The sequence below is a fragment of the Sprattus sprattus genome (assembly GCF_963457725.1).
Source record: "Sprattus sprattus genome assembly, chromosome: 15".
In the NCBI taxonomy this organism is placed as follows: domain Eukaryota; kingdom Metazoa; phylum Chordata; class Actinopteri; order Clupeiformes; family Clupeidae; genus Sprattus; species Sprattus sprattus.
Window position 1 is genome coordinate 15,017,543 of NC_137913.1, and position 25,192 is coordinate 15,042,734.

General features: G+C 43.4%; 1 protein-coding gene across 3 annotated transcripts in view; it reads left to right on the top strand.

The window, feature by feature from the left end:
* The window catches only part of trpm3 (transient receptor potential cation channel, subfamily M, member 3), a gene marked incomplete at both ends in the record, with an annotated part of 118,176 nt that extends 98,061 nt beyond the window's left edge, over positions 1-20,115 (top strand). The window contains 15 exons of one of the 3 annotated variants that reach the window (XM_080852699.1): positions 1,210-1,245; positions 1,481-1,621; positions 2,455-2,484; positions 2,708-3,000; positions 4,067-4,295; positions 7,729-7,932; positions 10,781-10,921; positions 13,036-13,164; positions 13,781-14,032; positions 14,163-14,337; positions 15,288-15,389; positions 16,675-16,825; positions 17,281-17,474; positions 17,936-18,068; positions 18,591-20,115. In XM_080852699.1, the coding sequence (XP_080708825.1) occupies positions 1,210-1,245; positions 1,481-1,621; positions 2,455-2,484; positions 2,708-3,000; positions 4,067-4,295; positions 7,729-7,932; positions 10,781-10,921; positions 13,036-13,164; positions 13,781-14,032; positions 14,163-14,337; positions 15,288-15,389; positions 16,675-16,825; positions 17,281-17,474; positions 17,936-18,068; positions 18,591-20,115 (3,735 nt within the window). The remainder of the gene's footprint in view (positions 1-1,209; positions 1,246-1,480; positions 1,622-2,454; positions 2,485-2,707; positions 3,001-4,066; positions 4,296-7,728; positions 7,933-10,780; positions 10,922-13,035; positions 13,165-13,780; positions 14,033-14,162; positions 14,338-15,287; positions 15,390-16,674; positions 16,826-17,280; positions 17,475-17,935; positions 18,069-18,590) is intronic. The other 2 variants (XM_080852700.1, XM_080852701.1) reach the window with 2 other exon arrangements.
* Between the last annotated feature and the right edge of the window lie 5,077 nt (positions 20,116-25,192).

Here is a 25,192-nt window from a genome sequence, read left to right on the forward strand (position 1 = left end):
CTTTCCACCAACATAATTATCCGGCACTGCTTTACCCTGCATTTAAACTTGTTCAGGTCTGTCAGCAGTGTTGGCTTACATTAGCATTTATTGCAGTTATGAGGTTAGCTAGTGTCTGCAAGGCACACACACACACACACAAGTAAGAAGCTCTGGTAAGAAAACCATCCTATAGATAAAGCACAGGCTCTCTGTTTTTTCACTGCTCACTGTCTCAGCACTGAGATGTACCTGATTCACAACGCTCTACCTGATTCACAACGCTGCAACACGTCTCACTGAAGCGGGCTGTCACTGGATATATTTAAAATCAATAAGAGTCTTGATGAGACAACTTGGGTAGGTTGTCTGCTGACTCTGTATATTCCGAATGCAGCTGCTTTCAGCTAGACCTCTGTCATAAATGCTTCTGATGACAAGTCGGCAGATACTCATTATAGCAGGCTGTCCCACCTACCGCTGTGATGCAGGGTCACAAATCATTTGTCAGGCACTTGTCACCTCGACTCAGTTCTTTTCTTGACTCTCAATAATGGATCTCCTCTGAACACGTCTTGCCTTATTTTAGACGCTCAAAAGAACTGGCAGGGATTCATTTATTTTGACTGTGTCCTGGCATAAAGTTTGTGCTTCGCTGAGTCCAATTGAGACTTTAAATGGTCAGGTCTGGAGTTTTTAATTGAATTTTGTTGCCGTATAATAATTAGGATTAGGATCAGGTTTTGTAGAAGGAGCAGCATCCAGTCAGTGATTATAGCAGCCTCTCTTTGTTCGCCTCTTAAATTGTTTGATGTCTGATCTCAGGATCTCAGCTCAGAGGATTTCACTCGTAGCAGATATTTGAAAGGCAAGCCCAAGTGCAGCGGCAGACCGAAAGAAAGAAAAGAGCTTATCACCCCATCCCACCCCACAAGAGTTCAGTTTGGTTCTCTAAACACACAAACCCCCTGTTTAGAACAACCTTTCTCATGGAGACTGAAATCAAACGGACATCAAGTGGAGCCAGTGAGTGATTTAGTGATCCTTCTCCTCCATCTTCCCATCATTATTTGTCAGTGTCTGGACTGGCCTTTAGGCTTTGTGCTTTATCTCCGCCAATCTAGCCCTGCTGCTAGTCTACAAGCGGTCTTAGCCGAGTGTCAATGTTCCCGCCCTTTTAACGCCCTTCCATTTGATATTGTCTCATTGACCTTGTGTGTTCTTTCCAAGCAAGAATATCCAGGTTTCGGTTGGATCTACTTCAAGGTGAATCCACTAATCACATTCCTTTTATATTCCGTTTTTTTTAGCGAGTTCTATCTGTGAGTAGAGGAGTGTGTGGACGGAGACTGTGCATTCATGTGCTTGCGAGTGGCGTGGATGAGGCATGTGTCAGAGCGTGTGGGTGTGAGGATTTGTGCTCTTTCTCGCTCTGTGTAATGTCTTCCGCACATGCGCAACGGATCGCTCAACATTGTCTGAATAACATTGGTGTCTCCAGGGTAACCTCCCACCAGACTACCGCATCAGTCTGATCGACATCGGATTGGTCATCGAGTACCTCATGGGCGGAGCCTACCGCTGCAACTACACCAGGAAGAGGTTTAGAACGCTCTACCACAACCTCTTTGGCCCCAAGAGAGTAAGTGACAAAAGAGAAATGAGAGCACTGCAACATGCCTGACGCCTGCAGCCCCCCCCCCCCCCCCCCCCCCTGAACAGCTCCTCTAGAAGTCTGAAAACATGAAAACAACAAAACAAAGATAGAATGATAAAACTCACTTTTTATACATTTTACACTGGTTGTATTCTTCCTTACAACTGGCAGTTTTCAAGCAACTGCAACGTGCCCTTTGGGAGAATGAGTGTGTTTTTATGAGACAGAGAGAGTGGATTGAGAGAGAGAGAGAGAGAGAGAGAGAGAAAGAGAGGGAGAGTCTGAGAGATAGAGTGAGATATCCACCTCTGTATTAGACTATGCACTGTAGATGGCTATGCAGATAATACACTTTAATGCGCTGTAGTGGGAAAACATTCCCAAAAATAGACACCGTTGTATCACCAGGCTCACAGGAGGCTTGGTCTACTTATATCAGCAGCAGAATCTCACTCATACGGCAGCCAGCTTATTTATTATTCATACATGGCCTGTTTCCACTGCAACAGATAAAACCTTGATTTTGCATGCTCCTCTTTCAAATAAAAACAAGAGGTCACTGATTACACTGATAAAGGTATGTATGTTCACATGCACAGTCCGCATATGTATGTGGGCCAGTGTGTGTGAATACAGAGATGTAAATGTGCATTGTGCGGTGTGTGTGTGTGTGTGTGTGTGTGTGTGTGTGTTTGTGTTTATGTGTGTGAAACTGTGTGTGAGCGTTAGATAGGGTGTGTGTGAGTGTGAGTGTTTGCTTGTGTGCGTGATCTTCAAAAAGACAATAAATTAGTCTCTCAATTTTTTTTATCTTATAGCCCAAGGCGCTTAAATTACTTGGGATGGAGGTGAGTCTTGTGTATCTATCTTTGGTTCTTTATATAATCTTTACAAAATACCCTCAATAATACATCCTAATGCATGATAATGTCTTCATAGGGAATTATACCAATTAGCCCTCATGCTATTTACTGCTCCGTCCCCCACTGTCTTCTGACTCCTTTATTTTGGCCTTGTGGAAATGCCCCACTCACAAACTTCTACTGTTCCTTCCCTTCACACGCACCCCAGGACGACATGCCAATCAGGAGAGGCCGCCAGAAGACGACGCGCAAACGTGAGGAGGAAGTGGACATCGACCTCGACGACCCCGAGATCCACCACTTCCCCTTCCCCTACCACGAGCTGATGGTGTGGGCAGTGTTGATGAAGCGCCAGAAGATGGCGCTGTTCTTCTGGCAGCACGGAGAGGAGGCCATGGCCAAGGCCCTGGTGGCCTGCAAGCTCTGCAAAGCCATGGCCCACGAGGCCTCAGAAAACGACATGGTGGACGACATATCGCAGGAGCTCAACCACAACTCCAGGTGATCATTAGTACTCACTGACCAGACGCTAAGAGCCATTTTACTACAAGTCACTTCAGGCAACCTGAGCTTATCAGATTATCAGAGTTTTAAATAATAAAAAGTAAATAATTAAAAGGATAAAGGTTATTTTAAAGAATAAAGAATGCAAAAGTGTGGTGTCATTCAGTATTATGAATAGTAACCAAAAATGTCAGTCTAGGGGAATAACAAAACAAACAACAACAGAGATCCAAAATCCAAATCACAACGGAGAACCAAAACCCAAATGCCGGGAGGACCAGAGCAGCCTCGACTGCCGGCTGGTCAGGGCTTTTGTAGCCCAGCCAATCAATGACACACCTGTTCACAATCACCTGCTGCAGAGACAGAGAGATTGCGAAAGAGAGAGAGAGAGAACAGGCATGCCAATATCACAGGCTGGGGCCTAGACCAACCAGGGTCATTACAATCCGTCTACAGAAGAAGATTGGTGTGGCCAAGTGCAGTCGCAATGTGGATCCACAGTTTCTGTATATTTAGGAAGGACAAGGAGTAACATGAGATGACAAGTTATTAAGATGGAGCAAAGTCAGGAGGCTATACTTCATAACACCCATTTTGTGCCCCACTCAAATTCTGGACATATTTTTTTCACTGATTCAACCTCCATACTAGCACTGATGTTGTACGACTTTACAGATGATTCACAGAGAATCTTTGGGAGGACTGTCTGAACCGGGGGTTTCTATCTGTATCAGGTTGAGATACTGGAGATGGGAAGAGACCACACATGTCATTAGGGAGGGGAGGAATTGTTGAATGCCAAATGTGTTGCCCACTAAAGGGATGGTGATTGACCCTCTCAGCTCTGCCAAATAGAGGGCTTTAAAACTCACAGCTGGGCTCATTAGAATGTGTACGTTTGTATGTGTGTGTGTGTGTGTGTGTGTGTGTGTGTGTGTGTATTTACATAGGCAGGAGTGGGCCTGTGGTTTCATGCTGTCAGTAAATGGGTGTGTGTGTGTTAGTTCATGAATGTACAGTATATCTACGCCATGGTCTCAATCCCATATTTTTGCTTCAGAGAGTTTGCTCAGTTGTCCGTGGAGCTCTTAGACCAGTCGTACAAGCAGGACGAGCAGATGGCCATGAAGCTTCTGACTTACGAGCTGAAGAACTGGAGCAACGCCACCTGCCTGCAGCTCGCAGTCGCAGCCAAGCACCGAGACTTCATCGCGCACACCTGCAGCCAGATGCTGCTGACCGACATGTGGATGGGCCGCCTGCGCATGCGTAAGAACTCAGGACTAAAGGTGAGAGCCAGGGTTTTACAGGGTGTAGTGTTCTAATGTATGGGGAATGACGGAGTAGGCAGAGCTTAACCAACAGGTACTTATTCACATGTATCCCACCCGTATAGGTACTTCCTGTGTCACATTAAAAGTACAGAACACAACACAGGGGAGATGTGCCATTTTGTGTTACCATAGGGTGTATGATGGGTAATCAAGAAGAAATATAGACAAGAGTTGTCCACAAAAAGAAAAATGAATTGAGTCTTTAGGGAATAATTGGCTGCAGAAAATTCCAACTTAACGATTATCTAGAAAATGGACTTTACAAAAGAACCTCCACAAGAATGTTTGTCAAAGAAGCTTTCAGATTCCCCTTCACATGCATTTAATTGCATTTTTAATAGCGGGAAAAACTACAGTATTAAAAGATCTCAAATAGTAAATGTACACAACACTGTAGGCTATTTTTGGATGCCGTCAAGTTTAAACGCTGCTGCAGCTGGTAATTATAGAATCTTCGAAGAAGTTCTCTTAACCCAGATCTAATTAGATGGTTTCATAGTTCTTGAAAATATGTAAAGAACCGAAGGCGGAGAAGAAGCCCTTAGGGGTACAACCCGGCCCCCTGTTTTGTACAGGTGCTTTTATCCTCAGTCACGTTAAGTGGGGTGATATCGCCCACGTTAACGGTTCCCTCTCTACATAGGGATCAACCTTATGCTCTTGGTGTGATGAGGACACGAGCTACAGGCTAAGCAACAGGAAGACTATATCAGTGTGGAAGACCACATTAATATTGCAAGACAGTGGGGAAAGTCAAGTGCTTTACTTACTGCATATTTAATATTTCAGAATCTTCAAAAGGGTTGAATGGCTGACTAATATGGATCGTTTTCCCTGAAAAAAGGCAGCGATGCATTTAATATCTTTTGCATTTGGTAAAGAGAAGAAGTGAGGTGTTTGCATTCTAATAAAATGACATCGCCTTACCTCAACACCGGAAGGCAGTAAATTCCAATTTGAAAGCACGTACCTGATTCATCTTGACAGTGAAGTGTAGCTGGTCTAGACAGACAGCCCAGAGGCTTGGCACCCTGAGGGTATGACCATGTAGCTAAGCGCCAAACTCCAAGCAATTAGCCTTTCCCTCAGTGAAACCCTTGGCAGGTGCTTGGATCTCAGAATACATCTGGGCTGTGAAAAAAAAGTGTGTGTGTCAGGACCCAGGCAGAGAAAGTAATTTAATGTAAAACAGGTGAGGACAACAGGAGGAAAAATCTGAATCACAGAACACAGGCAGAGTTTGTAACCAAGAAAGCAGTCAGACACCGGCAAAACCTTCCAAAATCAGTAAGGCTACAACACAGTGGTGAACTAAACAGGCAGAAGTCAAAAACACAAAAAAAGGGGTTTTACATAGTACAAAGAACGAAAAGTACTAAGACGATCTGACAAACTAAACATGAAAGGGCAGGGTGAACAAATGAAAAACAGGTGAACAAGGAAAATGGCTGGAAATTAACAATGACAAGAAGTAAACCAAACAAGGTGAGGGGTGGAGTCCAGGGCACATGGCAGGGAAAACAAAAATAAACCCATAAGTGTCACACAATGACAGGATGGAGGAGATAACACACAAGGCACAGATGGAATGAGAAGACGGTGGAGGAGGAGAAGGTGAAGAAGAGAAAACGAGAGAGTAACCGAGCAAGAAAACTGGCTTTTACTCGTTGGCGAGAGCTAAAGTTAGAAAAGAATGCAAGTCAGATGCCGAGCTGGCCTTCTTTCTGCTGGACTAGTCAATTATGCCCTACTAGCTGTCTTTCTATGTCTTGTGTCATGCGTGGGTACTGACAGTGTGAACCTATCAACAAAGTGCAGGAGTTTTATTTTCTTTTACCAAAAAAAGTTGACAATATTACTTTACTTTCCTGGTAATATCTTCTGGATTTTATCTTTTGGATTTCTGGATTTTGCCTAATTTAGTAAAAAATGTAAAGATAGAGAGAGAGAGAGAGAGAGAGAGAGAGAGAGAGAGAGAGAGAGAGAGAGAGAGTGAGAGAGAAAGATGAAGAGGACAGTGTGGGATGTGGAAGTGTATTTCATAATTAAGTAATGCCAATATTAAATCAACCTGATACAAGGGTAGAAATTTCAAAAATATGCCTGATTTTACGTTACTTCCTGCAAAAACCTCACCACTTCTAGTCTTCTATCCAAATAAAGTTAGACAGATACAGATACAGATAATGACATCTCTGTACTTTTCTGTACTGTAATTTACTTGATGTTAAATGGACTGCATTTATATAGCACTTTTCTACTCATTGAGCACTCAAAGCGTACAGATGAATGCCTACCTTCATACAATAGCAGAGGCTATTATTTAGGTTGCCAACCTGTTCATCGGGAACAATTAGGGGTCAGTGTATTGCTCACTTCAACACTTGGTGAGGAGGAGTCGGCATCGAACTAGCAACCTCCCAATTGCTAAATGACTCCTCTATCTCCTGAACCACTATCGCCACTATCACCTCCTGAACCCCTGTGAAATGCTCACAAAGGCATCTTTGTTGTTGTTAGGTATTGCTATGTATCGGTATGATGGTTGAAGTGCACCCTGCTGTGTTATAATACTTTGGCTAGGTTGTTTGGTACGAGTACTTGCATGTGACAGTGAGAGGTCTGGCCACTGTGGGAAGTCCCCAACCAATAATAATAAGTCGAGGAGATAAACATCTTTTTCTGTGAATAACTTTAAAAAAGTAATTTGTTCCGTCTATTTGATTTTGAGTCCTATTTTTTTCTCTTCAGGAGTTTGCCCACGAGTGAACACGTCAACACATTTGTTAACAGCTTTGGAAAAGAGCATGTCCATATTGCAGCCTATTACCTGCTTTCTCTCCTGTATAACTCAGGCAGGCAAGGCGAGTTCAGCCGCAGTGGTAGAGAAAGCAGGAGCGGTGGATTTTTATTATTTACCCTCAGCGCATCGGACCTCACGGCTGTCCCCACGCCACCCCCACCCTACATCCACACTGTTCTATTCAGACTACTCAATTTTTAATTATCTCACCTGCTCAGCACTTAAGGGTGGTTTCATTCTAGGAATATATAATCCAACAATTCACCAGTGACTAAATGTAAGCTCTCACTGCAGAGAGTCGAACAAAAGAATTGAATGTGTGTGTATCAGTGTGTGTGAGAGACAGAGCGTGTGCGCTCGTGTGTAAGCCAATGAATTTGAATGTGATTCTTGGCATTTTCAAGGACATCCATTTGTTTACATATGCCACAAATGTGTATGTGTAAATACAGTATGTGTATTGCACATGCGTGTAAGTATATGCATGTTGGGGTTGATATGCATCGGTATATACCCTGATGATAACACAGTGTGTGTATGTGTGTTTTTGTGTGTTTGTGTGTGTGTGTGTGTGTCCTGGTGAAGGTCATCCTGGGCCTACTGCTCCCGCCATCCATCCTGAGTCTGGAGTTCAAGAACAAGGATGAGATGTCATACATGCCCCAGGACCAGGAGGCCTACCTGCAGGAGAAGGATGTGGAGGAGCCTGAGAAGCCCCCCAAAGACAAGGAAGAGGATGACATGGAGTTCACAGTAAGATCCTACTGTGAGACGCAGTACAACTCCGTGGTGAGAGAACCCACCTCAGCCCCGACCTCACTCACACACACATGCACACATACACACCCTCACACATACACACCCACACGCACACACACACACAGACACACAGACACATACACACAAAGACACACACACACACATGCACACACACAGTCTTTACCCACAGAGTAGGTCGGTGAAGGTCTTCCAACTCATGCTGAGGATGCCCAACCAAAACTACCTCAAAAATCTACCTCAAGTTATCTTTCAAAAGTATCCGCTAACAGAGACCACCTTCCTTTCAGGGAGGCCATCTGGATGTATGGCATAGCGGTTTCTCCTGATTGGCCTGTATCAAGTCAAATTTGCGTCGTTTCATTTGCAGTTTTCTAGCTCCCCCCTTTTCTCTCCTACTTGTTTCTTGTTGTCTCAGTGAAGACACGGTTGTGGAGTTGTATCGTCTCTTTCCTTCTTTTTTTTTGCCACTTTGGAAAACGTGTATGTGTATCTGTACATCTCTATATCTGTCTCTGTGTTTGTTTTTTTGTTGTTTGTTTGTTTGATTGCGTTTTTATCGTCTGTCTGTGAGTCAGTCTCTCTGTCTGTCTACATGTGTTTGGTTCCTTCTTGCTCTGTGTGCTTTCTCCTTTATATCTTCTTTTAGCGAAGGTCTCGTCTGATGTACGGTACTGTGAATGAATGCAGCATGAATACAGCCCCCCTCCCCTCCTCCCACCACCCCCCTACCTTATCATTTCTGCAACTTTGGCATCATTCTGCATGCTTTTGGATGTCTGAACTGCATGGTGTCTGTGCCAGTAGGGCTTTGCACAGGCACCTTAGTCGCAGACACTGTATTAAATGAGAAAAAAAAAACACTGGCAAATTTCTCAGTCTCTTTTGCTGACATTGCACAAATTAAACTCTGCACATTTTGCATTCAACATCCTGCCTCAGATACACGGGAGGAGCAGGCCAACACTAATGGCTGAGAATGGGAAATGTTTTTTCTAGACCGAACCAATGGAGTGGGACAGACCTCAGGGGACAGCATTTCCCATCACTTAGAGTGCAACCATTTGTGGTGATCTGATCGTGACATGCAGTTTAAAGAGAATCCTTATTTGCCTGTAAAACCGTTTCAAAACATATCTGTTCACAGCAAACACATGACCAGAATTGTATTGCAATACTCATGTAAGGAACTGCTTTCCAGATCAACAACATAATTGACTGGGTGAATGTTTCTACAAGTTTGTCTCTCTGCGCTTTGCTGAAAATATAATATTTGATTAAATTGATTGTGAAATCCTGAGTGACACTGTCCCTAGAATAAACCAGATTAATAAAGAGTACGGGAGCTATTCATCATAACAAGTTGTAGGTACCCAAAAGAAATGACCGTAGGTCAGCCTCCTGAACGGGTATTAATATTGCATTAACAGAACAGCAAATGCTGAATAAAATCCTGAATTAAGTGGAGTAAGATTAATTGTATTTGCTAAGATTAGGTTTTAATCCATAATTAAATACTATATTTCAGCTAGGTGCAAAGACAAACACGCATAAACCTTCACCCACTCCCAGTTCCACTGTTGGTCTGGAAAGTGGTTCCCTACACCCAAAACATCAGTGCTTCTCAAATTAATTTTGAAAATAATACATTTCCTGTCAACACCAATTATAATCCTCATGTGATTATGTGTTGTACCATGTGTCCATGAGTTGTTCTTAAACCATGTTTCGACATTATTAAGAGTAGTGTTATTGCTGTACTCTAATTTGCCATAATGTGCATTGTAGTATACTATATATCTCCTTTGCTGAAAGTTAATGTCAAAAACTGATGTCCTTAAGGTTTCCTTTAGGATAGGGGGTTAAAAGCTTTTATAACAAAGCAACAGTTAAATGACTCGTTTTGAGGAATAGGATATCATTAGCATCAAGTCACTGCGGGAAGAGATAATGATTACAATTTTCTGCAATTACCCACATACACTCGTGTTTCCCCTGCCTAGACATGTTGTGTCTTTATACGTGCGTACAGAGAGATGCCGAGCTGAGAGTGCACGTCAGAAACTATACTCTACACTCAGTGTAGACAAGGCTTATTTAATCATACTGAGTCGAGAGTAATCAGGGTTTTTTGTATGTTTGAATTATGTCTCCGAAATCAGGCCATTCCTGAAAGTGGGGGAAGAATTAGGTTGTTAGAGTGCATGCACATGCACATGCAGACATTATCTCTCCTGCAGGGCAAACTAAGGAAGCGCTAAGCTGAGGAATTTCTAGGCCAGGGAAGTGCTAAGATAGGGAAATGCTAAGCTAGGGAAGCGCTAAGCTAGGGAAGTGATAAACCCGGGAAGCGCTAAACTAGGGAAGTGGTAAACCAGGGAAGCGCTAAGCTAGGGAAATGCTTAGAAAGGGAAAATTATTCAGAAGTAGTGCTGCAGATGGCTCAGACTGAAAGTGGTGCAGACACAGTTCCCCAGGGACGACAGGCCGAAGCCTGCGTTTTTAAACGTGTCAACATTGCAATACAAGGTTCCCATGTTCCAAGAGAGTACCATGGTGCTGTGCTGTGTAACATTCATGGATTATTCCCTTCTCTCTTTGATGGAGCAGGTGTCTAGTCACTACAACCAGCATCCACCTTACTCCCCCCTCCCCACACACACACCTCTTTCTTGTCACAAACACAAACACCCTCATCCTTCCACAAGTCACATATTTCCCTCCACCTCACCAATGGCCATCCAAATCCATCACCCTCATTGTTGCATCCGAGTTACAGTATAAGACATGTTCGCTGTGGATGTGTGGTTTGTGGCCTATTGATTTCCTGTCCTTGTCTGTACTTCCTGTTCCCTGACAGGCCATGCTGGGGAAAGTGAGTTCCGAGGCGTCTAGGAAGAAGGAGGGGACGGAGGTTCAAAATCGGTATCGGCTGATCCCGATGGGCCGCAAGATCTACGAGTTTTATAATGCCCCCATTGTTAAATTCTGGTTCCACACGGTGTGTGCCGGTTCCCTTTTACAAGTTTTGTTCTAAAAACAGTAAGATTGAGAATGCAATAGTTTCCTAAGATGATACGCAACATAATTGTAGGTGGAAACCAAAAGCATAGTATACACTCACTGGCCATTTCATTACGTACACCTTTCTAGACCTCCTTTTGCCTTCAGAAGTGCCTTAATTATTTGTGGCATTGATTCAACAAGGCGCTGAAAACAATCTTTAGAGATTTTCCATATTGTCATGACAGCATCACGCAGTTCCCGCAAATTTGTCAACTGCACGTCCATGATGCGAAACTCCCATTCCACCACATCCCAAAGGTGTTCTATTGGATTGAGATCTGTGATTGTGGAGGCCACTTGAATACAGTGAACTAATTGACATGTTCAAGAAACCAGTTTGTGATGATTTGAGCTTTGTGACATGACACGTTATCCTGCAGGTAGTAGCTATCAAAAGATGGGGACAATATGGTCATAAAGGGATGGACATGGTCAGCAACAATACTCAGGTAGAATGTGGCGTTTTAACAATGCTCAATAGTGCTAAGGGGCCTAAAGTGTGCCAATAAAATATCCCCCACACCATTACACCACCACCACCAACTGAACCATTGATACAAGGCAGGATGGATCCATGCTTTCATGTTGTTTACGCCAAATTCTGACCCTACCATCTGAATGTCACAGCAGAAAAATCGAGACCAGGCAACATTTTTACAATCTTCTATTGTCCAATTTTGGTGAGCCCGTGCAAATTGTGCCGTCAGTGTCCTATTCATAGCTGGCAGAAGGGGCACCCGGTGTGGTCTTCTGCTGCTGTAGCCCATCTGCTTCAAGGTTCGTTGTGTTGTGCGTTCAGAAATGCTCTTATGCATACCTTGGTTGTAACTAGTGGTTATTTCAGTTACTCTTGCCTTTTTATCATCTTGAACCAGTCTGACCTCTGGCATCATTTTCGCTCAGCAAAGTGCCGCTCACTGGATATTTTCTCTTTTTCGGACCATTCTCTGTAATCCTAGAGATGGTGGTACCTGAAAATCTCAGTAGGTCAGCAGTATCTGAAATACTCAGACCAGTCTGTCTGGGACCAAAAACCAGGCCAAATTCGAAGTCACTTAAATCACTTTTCTTCCGCATACTGATGTTTGGTTTGAATTTCAGACCCTCTTGACCGTGTTTACGTGCATAAATGCATTGAGTTTCTGCCAAGTGATTGGCTGATTAGATATTTACTTTGAGCAGTTGAACTGGTGAACCTAATGAAGTGGCCGGTGAGTGTAAAGCCAAAGAGTAAATTGTGGTTGTTTTGAAATGACGAAGTTTGTTTTGAAATGGTTAAAGGTTTATAAACTATAGAATCCAAATGTTCAGGATGAGCATGAGATGTTACTCACATATTGGTTTGTAGGATTTATACCCAAATATCAGCTTGAGAATTAAACAAATGTACTCCCTCATCTGTGGAAAAACCCAAATGCATTACAGAAGCACCCCTGCTGACATCAATGTAAAAGGAAAGTTATGATTTGAAGTGGACCAACAAAACCATGAAACCTTAAGCTGCTGCAGAGGCCCAGTAGAGCTGGAGAGGGGTAGCATTTTCACCCCGTCAACATTAAAAGTTATGTAAGCGGTGAAATGGGGCCCTCAATTTAACAAACAAAAGAAGTAGAATAGTTTGATGGGCACTCTTATCATGCACTCAGCCTAAAGTGAGGTGAGTGTTCAGCACTCGTTTTTATTTCGAGCCGCTATCGCCCTTTTATCAGTCTCATGAATATGGGACTACAGTGTACCACGGCCGATAGCAGAAAATGAGTCCCCCTTTTTCAATTTTAGAGAACAAGCTTTGAAAGCTGATCCCGGGGGCCATCTTGAGATAAATCTGTTTTATACATGCTATCTAATTCTTTTATAGCTATCAGACATCACTGTTGGAAAATGCTGAAGCGTATCTCAGTGGACTCCTTCACATTAATTTACTGCTCGTTAAATACCAGTTCGGCAACTGTGCCGTTACTGTGCAGATCGCAAAGCTCCATTGCTCAAAAAGATTGGCCATAACTTTCACTCTGTCTCATGAACGCTCTATGTGTCCGTCGTGCGCAGCTGGCTTATGTCGCGTACCTGATGCTGTTTAACTACATCGTGCTGGTGAAGATGGATCTCTGGCCGTCTACGCAGGAGTGGATCGTCATCGCCTACATCTTTACCAACGGCATCGAGAAGATGAGAGAGGTGGGGAAGGTCATACAATGCGCACAAGCTCAGATGTGGAGACACAGATACATGCTTCTTGGGGGTGGCATTTATGGACAGTTCAGCAGCTTTAATTCAGGCAACTGAGTCGCCACATGAAAGCAGACTTCTGCTGCCCCCTGCTGGTGTATCAACAATAACAGCAGAACTATGCTGTGGGTTGTGGTATTGTGGCCCCACTGATACAGTGAAACAATCACTTTAGAGGACAGAGATTCTGTAAAATTTTAGATTTATCTACATCTATTTTTGACACCATTAATAATGCATGATTGCAATGAGTGCAGTCCTTTATGTCGGATATACCTTGAGTGCAGCTTTTATGCTGCTTCGGACACAGGAACAGACAAAGTGTGCTAGGCTCATATTTCAACTGTATTTTGAAATTAGAAGGAATGAATGTGAACTACAGGTATCAGCTTGTAAATAATAAAGAACAATATACTCCATTATGTGAAAGGAGTTAAATCCAGAAGTACCAATATGCACTGTCTACTGAGCACCTTCAACCAAGTATATTAGCTTAAACCATGAATGAAAATGTAAATGAATATAAATCGGTCTGTCCACATGTCCACTGCTTTGTTTCGGATAGATCTTGATGTCGGAGCCGGGCAAGCTGATGCAGAAGGTGAAGGTGTGGCTGCAGGAGTACTGGAACGTCACAGACCTGATGGCCATCCTCATCTTCTCCATCGGCATGATACTCCGTCTGCAAGAGCCGCCGTTCATGAGCTATGGACGCGTCATCTACTGTGTCAACATCATCTACTGGTACATACGGTTGCTCGACATCTTCGGGGTGAACAAGTACCTGGGGCCTTACGTCATGATGATCGGCAAGATGGTGAGAGACGCCAACATCACTCAGTCAATGTTTAAGCCAATTGTTTTACAGGACCCTGCACAGTACGACTAATGATTAATGATTAAGACAGACTAATTCTTTCCTTTTATCCATTGGTTTCCCGTTCTAGATGATTGACATGATGTACTTTGTCATCATCATGCTGGTGGTGCTGATGAGTTTCGGGGTGGCCAGACAGGCCATCCTTCACCCCAACGAGGACCCCTCTTGGATGCTGGCCCGCAACATCTTCTTTATGCCCTACTGGATGATCTACGGGGAGGTGTTCGCTGACCAGATCGACCGTAAGAAACGTCACTTCCCCCTGTCTGACCACACTGGCAGAAAGGGAGAGATATGGTTGCCTCTTTTGCGGCTCAAGGAATGGCCGACTGTTTATCATGTTTATCCGCTACAGAATGTGCCAGAACATTTAGAATGTGTTGCTGAGGTTAGGATAAATTGCTCGTACAGTCATCTGCAGAGCTGGCTAGTATGGCCTCCCCTGTGCTGCCCTGTACATGTGTTGTTGTTTGGTTCAGGGTGTGATATGGTCTTTTTTTCCCCTCGCAAGCTCCAGTGTGTTTTTCTTCTCACAATGTCCCTAGTGGGTACATCTGCCCATCTATAGGAGGCTGTCACTGAATACCCCATCGGTCAAAGTGCCAGAGATACGCACACAAAAAGGAGCCTCTGTGAACCATCATATCTCTGAGTCTTAACTTCCTTTATCCAGACGTCTTTGTGTAATGTGTGGCTGAGAGCTTTAACTATTGCATCCAAAAAACCTACACCAGCAGAATTACACACGTCTCCCCTGTTCTCACACTGCTGGTCAACTTTAGTCCCATGAGGAGTTATATAATTATGACTCACGTTCACTTGGCATTTTGTTTATGGTGTGAGTTTGTTTTTATAATGACTGTGGCTAGTGCTTTATAAAGCTCATTGTTTTTTGTCACCAGGATGATTTTACAAGGTTGTGGATGTCAAAGCATGCATACCAACCCCACATAGTTGCAAAACACCTTTAGAAACATCTCCTGTATCCACCAAAACGGCATACTGAAGAGCATACATCTTCATTCAGTTCTTATACTGCCGCCACAAGTGGGAATAGTGCCACTTGATTTAGTGTATACTGTGTGTGCTTGTGCTCTGTATGAGTATGTGTATGTGTGTGTGTGTGTGTGTGTGCAGGATGGATGGCCCAAAGACAAGAGAGCTGAAATAACACTGTGATTCTTTGTTTCAGATAGTAGGAAGCTACAGCACAGGCTGAATGAAAAACTCAAGCCGTCCGAAAATTACATTCGAACTCGTGGAACCTGGCGTAACAATGGGCCATCTCATATATGTATATCTATATATATCTATCCACATACATATATAAGACTCAAGCCATTAAAAAAATAAAAGACACAAGCTGAATGAATTAATTACAAAAGAGCCCCCACCAGCACCATCCCAGCCTCACCAAAGCCATGCTCATGACTGAGCTTCCCCCACCCCATCCCCCCCACCCCTCCCCTTGCCTGAGCAGAGAATCCATGAGTGACAGACTCTCAGACCTCCTCCCGCTCTCTCTGAAGACCTGAGGGCTAACTGTACATGACCAGGACTCTATGCATGTGTCTCTAGATCAGTCATGTTTATTCAAGTAGAGAACTCAGGCCATGGAAGCTCTGAACACCCCCCTCCCTTCCCGTCCCCTCTACATCCCGCCTCATTATTGCCATCACCACTCTGTCACCCTGGAATTGCACGGCAGCATCAGCACCATCCATCTCTCAGCCTAACAAATGTAAACAGATGAAAAACAAAAGACACACACAGATTGTGTGTTTAGAATCACATAAACACCAACATCCCTGATGCACACAAGTGTATGGACCGAGACAGCCCGGCTCATCAACATCAACTCTCCATCTCTCCATCCACAATGTTTTTTCACGTGGTTCAGTTGTCAGAGTTTTTTCACAGATTAACTAAGAGAAATTAAGGCATATCAGGCAAATTCAGGCAAAAAAATGAATGGTTACTAATTAAAAACAGTGCCAGTTCAGTTACTTCAGTTCTCTTCCTTTGGGCTTCTGGGTGTGATGTGTTCGTCTGAAATTTATGAATGGGCCATATTCCTGAATAAAACTCAATACCAAGTGTACTCAGTGTCCTCTCCGTGGAACCAACAGCAACTGAACCATCCCAAATGGAAAAAACGTGTTACGAACCAGTGCATTTGAAGCTATTGCACAACCATATCCTGTAAGACAACAGCGCACATGGGCAGCAATATACTTTAAACATTTAGGACATGTTTAAATATATTGGGTATGCAAACGAGCTACATGATGAATATATTTTTTATATATTTTGCATTTCAGCTCACATAATCTCCATTTTGGCACTCACCCCTTCCCCTTCCTCTCTGCGTGTGCATGCTGTGTAAGAGAGGGTGTGGGCATGTGTGTGTGTGAGTCTGTGTCTGTGAGCATGAGACACTAAAATAGCGTAAGACAATGAGGGTGTGCATGAGAGAGAGAGAGAGAGACAGACAGAGAGAGAGAGAATGACAGTTAATTACGTTTTTATTATTTTTGTACTTTTATTCTCAAAGCCTGACTGTGTTCTCTACTCTCCAGCTCCATGTGGACAGAATGTCACCACAGAAGACGGGCACATCGTCCCACTTCCAGCCTGCAAGACTGGGGCATGGATTGTTCCAGCCATCATGGCCTGTTACCTGCTCGTGGCCAACATCCTGCTTGTCAACCTGCTCATAGCTGTGTTCAAGTATGTAGTGTCTTGGATCAGGTTTATTTTAGCTTTATAGTGACAGTTTTTAATTAAGTTTTCATTAAAGGGGATTGGACTGAGAATATGCTTAGATTTCGGTTAACATCTAGGTTTTGTTATTTTTGCCTCAGTTTTACAAGTGCTATTTGTTATTGTTATTTGTGTTATTTGTTGTTCTGCTACTGATTAAAATCTGGAGAGGATTTCTAAAAGGCCATGTGAATAAGGTCCACATTCAGTGTTTGTTATTCAAAAACAGATCACGTGTAGTCTTGCTGTCTTCTTTTCTGAAGACAATTCACTGTTTAGTGAAATGAATACACACTTTCGTGTCCTTAAGCTTTTTTATGCAGATGGTGTGGTAGCACTACAGTACATTAAGAAGTTTGCCTCTTCACACTTTGAAATTTCAACTGTAGTCACTCCTATCACGATGCTGTTTGTCATCTTAGCAATACATTCTTCGAAGTGAAGTCCATCTCCAATCAGGTGTGGAAGTTCCAGCGCTACCAGCTGATCATGACCTTCCACGAGCGGCCCGTGCTTCCTCCCCCCCTTATCATCTTGAGTCACATAACCATGGTCCTCAAGCACCTCTGCTGTCGCTGGCGAAAACGCGACGATGACGAAAGAGACTACGGGCTAAGTGAGTTCTTCTATTGCTTGCTTGCTTCTTGTTCTTGTCAAGAGTCTAACATGGCAGCATGCATACTAACTAATCTAAATATTTCAGTGACTGGAATAAAAAAAAACGCAAACAGATTTGTTCATAATCTGCTTTGAACCATATTCATTCAAGGACATGGCTCCACCAGTCTTTGCTTTTCTGTAGTAGCATTTCTGGCTCACATGCCCTTAACAAACACAAACCCTTGGGGGGGTAAATCCATTAACCTCCTGTTGCCTATACCCAAAACTGCCTCTTCCTCTGTCAAACGCCACAAAAAAGCTTGATGATTAAAAACAAAATGCACAACACTGTGGCTGTAAACAATGGGCAGACTTCCACAGTGTCTCACAGCATGTTGGCCACACAGTTAGATGGTTCTGTTCCCCAGAATCACTTGAAGAATTCTGAGCTGTCTGTGTTTATCTCCAAAACCACAGAGCTGTTTATCACTGAGGATGAACTGAAGAATTTGCACGACTTTGAGGAGCAGTGCATTGAGGAGTACTTCCGGGAGAAAGACGACCGCTTCAACTCCTCCAACGACGAAAGGATCCGTGTGACGTCAGAAAGGTTGGGTATACCACAGGGAAAACAGCAGGCACAGGCCAGTCCCTATCCCAAAAAGACCCCGGTGTTAAGTCCCTCTATAAGCGTTTATATATGCAGTGACGTTTGCCAGGAAACAGTTAGTATATTGTAGGTTTTACACTGCTAAACTGGGTATTAGTCATGACCCTATTCCCCGGAGAAAATGATAACGAGTAGATCTCATCCTGTACTCATACTTCTCACCAGAAGAATCTGGTTCTCACTAATGTTGGAGTTGCACTTCCTAGACCACAGAAAAACTTAAAAGGCGATTCAGTGATTAATTGCTTATACCAGGCCAACTTTTCTAGGACAAGCTCAACAGCCTCACGTGATGTTACAGGATACCCTTGATTTTCATTGTGTCACTATTGAAATTAAGTTCCTCGCCAACAAATAGTTTGTGTGACACCGTTACTCGTCCTCTTTCATTTATTGTCTTTGGTCAGCATCTCAGCCTGCAAAAGGTGACTGTGATACTTTTCTTAATCTTTTATTGCTCAGGGTGGAGAATATGGCCATGCGTCTGGAGGAAGTGAACGAGCGGGAGCACTTTATGAAGGCGTCCCTGCAGACAGTGGACGTCCGCTTGGCCCAGATGGAGGAGATGATTGGCCGCATCGCCATGACTCTGGAGCGGGTCACTGGCCTGGAGCGGGGTGAGGTCAACAAGGTTCGCTCACGGACGTCCTCCGACTGCACTGACGCCCACTACATTCTGCGCCAGAGCAGCTTCAACAGCCAGGAGGGCACCTCCTACCGCTTGCCAGAGTCCCAGGAGCAGGGCAATGAGGAGTCCATCTCGCCCACCTCCCCCACAAGTCTGGCCCCGCGGGCTCGCAGTCACTCTTTCTACGTCGGGGGTGGCAGGGTTGGTGGCGCGGCCGAGAGGGTGGAAAGCTTCTTCAAGGAGCGATCGCTGAGTCTTCATCGAGCCAATAGCTCCCAGTCAGTGGCCTCGAACTCCAAAGACCAAACCAAACCAATTCCCATCAACACGCTGTCTGTGTCACAGCACCACCGCCCTTCGTCCTGCATCGACATCTACGTATCGGCCTCGGAGGAGGCCGCCCCTTCTGAGAGCTTCCTGGAGCCCATCAGGATGGTCCCACCCCTGGCCCGGGAGTCCTCTCTTCACTCAGAGATCATGGACGCAGTCCTCTCCAGTGGACGGGACTACAGCGGCGGGAGGTCTGGGTCGGTGCTTGGTGACAAACAGTCCGACGCCACCATGATATACGAGGACAGCGCCGCGGCTGACCTGTCCCTGTGCTCCGGCCAGCTGCTTCCCGACAGCCTTCCGCCCTGGGACCTGGACCCCTCGCCGCCCCCCTCAGCGGGGCTGCTGGAGCGCTCCAAAAGCAGCCGCTTCCTGTCAACTTCGGGTGGGCTGTTCCAGGACGAGCCCCAACTGGTGAAGTCCCACAGCATGATGTTCTCGCAGCGCCCTTACTACGGTGGCCTGAACGTGCCGCTGAAAGCGGCCGAGTACACCAGCATCACAGACTGCATCGACACGCGCTGCGTCTCCACCGCCTACCCCATGCCAGAGCGCTCAGACTCCCCCGGGGGCTCCTTCACTTTCGACAAGCCCCAGGACATGGGCTCCACGCATCCGGAGCGTGAGGCTGAGCTCAGCCACGCCGAGTCCGACCCTGAGGACCCGGGCGAGATGCTGGCAGAGTCCAGCCGAACCGCTCTGAGGAGGGGTGGTGGGGGAGGTGGCGGGGCAGACCTTGGCATGGGTCTCGGGCCCTACTGCTCCCCGCTCTCCCGACTCGAGAGAGCCAACAGCTGCTCCTCATCCGAGGACTCCCACTCCGCCACTTACGCCCGCAAGAGCTTCTCTATCAGCGAGAGGATGGAGCGGGGCCATGGCGCCGCCTCCTCCTCCTCCTCTTCCAGGAACCCCTTCCAAACGAGCAAGTCAGGGGCTCGACAGGAGGGTAAAACTGACAGCCTGTCCATGAGAAAGCTGGCTAAGCCGGCTGCCTTCCGGAGCTTCGACAGCAGGCACAACTTCACATGATGGTGGTGGGCTCAGAGCAGATGTGGCCCAAGGATAGATGTGGAGGCACACTGGATGGAAATGGTCCTCTACCTCATGTGATTTCTAAGGTGGCCCTTCCATTGCATGCTTTTGCAAAGTTTAATTCGCTCTCTCGCTCAAGATACATGGAGTTATTCCATGCTGGGGACACAGTGCTAATGAAACCTACATCTTCAACCAACCAAGCTTTGCAAACATTATTTTAATGATTTGTGTTTATTTGATTTGGGAGACTAAAGAGGCAAATTCATACATAAAGAAAACAAGACAAAGAAAATCCCCCTGACATCAGTGTGCATAAAGGCTAGCAAATTGGGTTCACCTTGTTCAATAGGTGACACTGAAGCTGTTCCAATCTGTGCATAAATCATGGATCACTCCATAGTACAGCCCACTCTGTGGCTGGCCAAGTTGTGGTGGTGGTCATTTTAACCAGTCAAAAAAAAAACAGAAAAGGGAAATACTGACATAGTCAAACTGACATAGTCCTGAAAGCTCCTGCTAACTCTGTCAGAGGCGTCTCCTGTTGATGTAATACATTTGGAACCCCACTAAACACATGCACATGCTTATTGATGACAAACCATGAATCAGACTCCCAAATCTGCCAGTTGCAATGATGAATGTAGTTAAATTGTAGGTTTCCTTTGAAAATGTTCTTATCAGAACCGGTGATAACACCAGAGGGCACCGTCCTGATGTTATCTTATTGCAGAAAGCAGTGATTAAGAAATTGAGCTCATCTGGCCGAATGCTTGTACCCCTGCAATGGCCCCATGATCACCACTAGAGGGCATCATGAAGCTTCCACGAGGCAGGATTTAAGTTGCTGATTTTAAAACGTTGTACCATACTAAGGTCATAGTGCTACACTTCACACACACAAGTAACTTTGAAAAACAGAAATTGTATGGCTTACGATTCATTTAAGTGCCGAACATGGATGGTTCTGGTATTATTTTTGGTTACTGTTTTTATGTCATGGACACAGAGGCTCAGCTGTAATTTCGTATATAAACTCAAGACATTGTAACACTTGCTATGCAAGATGTCAGAGATGGCAATGTTGGATTGGGACGTTACAGTATGCACTTTAGACCATGTCGCTTTTTTTCCCCTTCTGGTATGCACATCTCAAACTTGAAGAGTTGTTCACTTCTCATGAATTTCATATTTTACAGAGCTGCCGATGGAGTCCACAATTTAATGAGCTTGTTGTTGTTAAAACATCAACATTACCAGTGAAATCTGCCCAAACCTATAAAGTAAGGATATTTCATTTAGAAACAATAATCCATAGTCCTAAAAAGGTGATTCAAACTAATCCAAAACACTGAGCTCCATCTGTTGCATACCTTTTTTCCCTAATGTACAAATATGATTTAACAGGCCTCCTTAAAATAAATATTTCAAAAACTATTTTGAAAATATATTATTACTATATAATTGTTTGTCATAGCCTATTGTATAATACTAAATATAGGAAATATTTTACATTTATATGAATAATTTATATTTACTCAGTATTCATTTGAGATTCTTGGATTGATTGTTCTATGTTTATTCTTAGCATCTTTTAACTCCTAGACACCCTTGTAGAGCAAGCCATTTCTCTCAATTTATGTTGAGAAATTTCTTTTCAATTGAAGACAATTTGTCAATTGTCAATTTAAAGTGTTCTATCTTCTACTTTTTTGTGTTTTATTCAGTATTCTGGAACCAAGGAAAGGCAACGTACAATAAATGAAAAGTTCAGGACATGATTTCAATCACAATTTCTGCATTTTATGATGTTCATGTGTGCATGAACACTTTTCCACTAGAGCCAGGTAAAATCATGAACCCAAACCTGAAAATTGTTTTACAAAATAATAATTCTGACCTTGTAAAAACTATGAGCAATACATAATTATGTGCCCTACAAAGCTGTGGGGTCTCAGCTGTTTGCAGAAATGTCAGTCTCTGTGATTCCAGGCACATGTGGCCACATGTGGTACTTGCCAGGTGCTAGACCACTACAAGACTGTATGAATGCATCAAGAAGAATGCAAAATGGACCTGCTGTCAGCCTGTGCATATAGTATCTTTGCTATCAACTGAATCGATTTTTGTTTGTTTGTTTGTTTGCCTTATCCATGTGCAATACTACAGAGAGAAGCTGAGGAGAATTGTACTAAATTGACCTGTTCTCTTGAATGGGGTCCTTGCAGTTGTTGTCACTCAATCAGATCTCCACACATAACACAGGCTTTAATCTGTTGTTCTTGACCAAGCCATCGTTGTATGACAGGAGAAGAAATCACCAGCTTGTAGTAGAAGATTTGCTGCTTGACGTCCTGACGTGACACAGTGCTGTCAGGACACGCACGTTAGAGCCCTGTCAAGAGGCAGGTTCTGAATATCTTAGCTTGTGTCCAAACCAATTTGAAATAATTACAGGAAAAAAGGCACACAGCAAAAAGAGAGGAAATGTATATCTTTCTGCCAATCTAATCACTGTGATTTCCACCCGTGAGGGTAGTGTAATCCAATCGCAGAACTTCCCATGACTTCCATGTTTGAGGAATATAGAATAATCAGGATGAGATTTATGGTCTGGAAAAGCCTACCTTCTTTTAACTAAACATGAGCCAGTAATAAAGACAACCAATTAATAATGAACTTTCCTCCAGACAAATATGGTTGTCCCACTTATTTTCTTTTTTGTTTTTTGTTTTACATATCAGTGGTGTTTAGCTGAAGCTGTAAGGACACTGGATGCTCAGTTTTTTTGGCCTTGTCTTACAGATTGAAGTTCATTTGGCTCATTAGGGTGGCGTGAGATTTCACTGAATCCATTCTTAATGACCATTATTTTATATGACTCACTTGAGACCTGACTTAGACCCACCTCACCTGAAGGTCACATGTACATGTCCTGTAAATGTAGTTGTGGTTGTTGTAAGAGATACTAATATAAATAAATATATATAAGAATTTATGACAAGTCATTGTATGACAGACACGTACCAATAAGGACAAGAAACCTAACTATGTGCCAAAAGGATATGAGGAAATGTTATGTACAGTATTTTCTTAATATTTTCCTATATTGTAGCATACAGGTTTGTGATTTAAATACCACCTATGTGAAAATGTTTTTTTTTTCTATTTATTGGTGAGAACTTGTATGCTACTAAGGACCCCAAGCACATGTTTTCTGCAATAATATTGTAGTTTTAACTGAAGGGCCTCGGTTTATGTAGTGTCCTTTGATGCATGCAGTTCTTCCTCAGAGGATGCAATCTGTTACCATGGTGGAGAGTGGTGGTAGGGGTCAAGGGCAACAGAAGGGGATGGGGATAGTGATTTGTTGGAGTAGTACGTATTTGGATGCAAATACAGTTCTACTTTCTTTAATATTCCTTAATGTGAATAGGATGTTTGGCATGTGTTACTAAATAAATTCATGATTCAGTGAATTTGATCGGTGGCTCTTACTGTTTCTGAGCTTTTTCCTCTGCCATCAATCCAAGTGTTCAGTAGAGCAGTGCATAGAAAAGCAAAGGATAACACAAGATTAGGCCTCCATTTTAAGAGACAACAAGCAAACTACTGTTAAAATACATTCATTCACCAAGGTACATTGTTTTCTTTCTTTAAATAAAAGTAAGGATAGAATCAGTTGCTGTTAAAATATTAGTGTGGTCAAACAAATATGTGTATATGAAGTAGGCATAAGAGTCAGTTGTATATGAGTTGATAATGGTTAATAGTTCTAAAATGTTTACATTATAATTAAAATGGTTTAAATCCAAGTAATGCTTGACAGCAGTAGCTACAGTCAAGTTAGAAGGTGATTTCCAAGCATGGGTTTTTTCTAGAATGAGCTGAAATAAGTCGTGTTGAATTTCACCTGATTTGATCTGACCACAGTTTCCTTAAGGTACGGAGGTCAGTATAGTTTTTGTTAGTTACATTAGGCCTTATACCGGACACTGCTCTAAAAGCACTTCAGACCCTACTTGAGTGAGATAGATAAGTAAAGGTGATACAATGGGCAATTTTTCGAGCAATGTTGCTGGTAAAATTGTATGATCAGTTCCTACTGTTTGGATTGGAAGATCGTAACAAGTTGCCCACTTATGATTTAAGTTCTGCAGCAAATGTTTGTTGCCCAATATCAATGGGAAAGTGGCCAAACAAAATGGTAAGCAACATTGCCCAGAGTGTACTGTAATACTTCTGTTCTTAATGTCATCAGCCTGGTACAGCTGCCCAAGTCCTCTCACTTTGTTGCTATTTCATTTTGCTGTACCTGTCATCCTACGTACATGGAATGATGGCACAATGCACACAAGACAAAACTAAGGCATAGTGAATTTCTATACTTGGATGAAAAGAGGGGATAAGGAGACAAAACTGAAACAGTACTGATGACCGAGAACTATGAGATCAGCCATGGAATTAAGGAATTAACTACAATAACTAATCATTAAAGTGCCTTTTGCAACCATGAATGGCAACATCAGGTTTTTGTATAACCTAACCATAATAGCCCATGTCTGAGCAACTCCAGATCATTCTTTCGTCACATTTTGGTCTGTTTTGAGTATGTGAGTCACACAACATGACCAACAGGTTATTTATGAATATTCAAGCAGCCTTGTCAGTGTCATAGTTGTTTGTGCCTCACAAAAAGCAGGATGTGTGATCAAGCCACCCTATGTCCTATTCTTGGTATATTTCACATTAAGCACATACTATTTGGGGAAAGCTGGGGATTTTTTTTTTTTTTTTTTTATGTTATGCTATTATGACATCAAAAGTGAATTTCAGTGTTCAGGACTCAACATCCAGAATCAAATCGATAATTTTTCTGTCGGCAAACGAGATTTAACATTTGACTAGCTTTTGATAGTACATTTGACATATAATGTAGCCTACCTTTTAAAGGTTATGCAAAGTCCCAGGCCATTATCGGCTCACTATAAGCAAAGATGCCTGGCGGAACATTAATCTTCACCCAGGGAACATTATGTTCGTGGGAATTCACACGTGGGGAAGAAGGGCGACA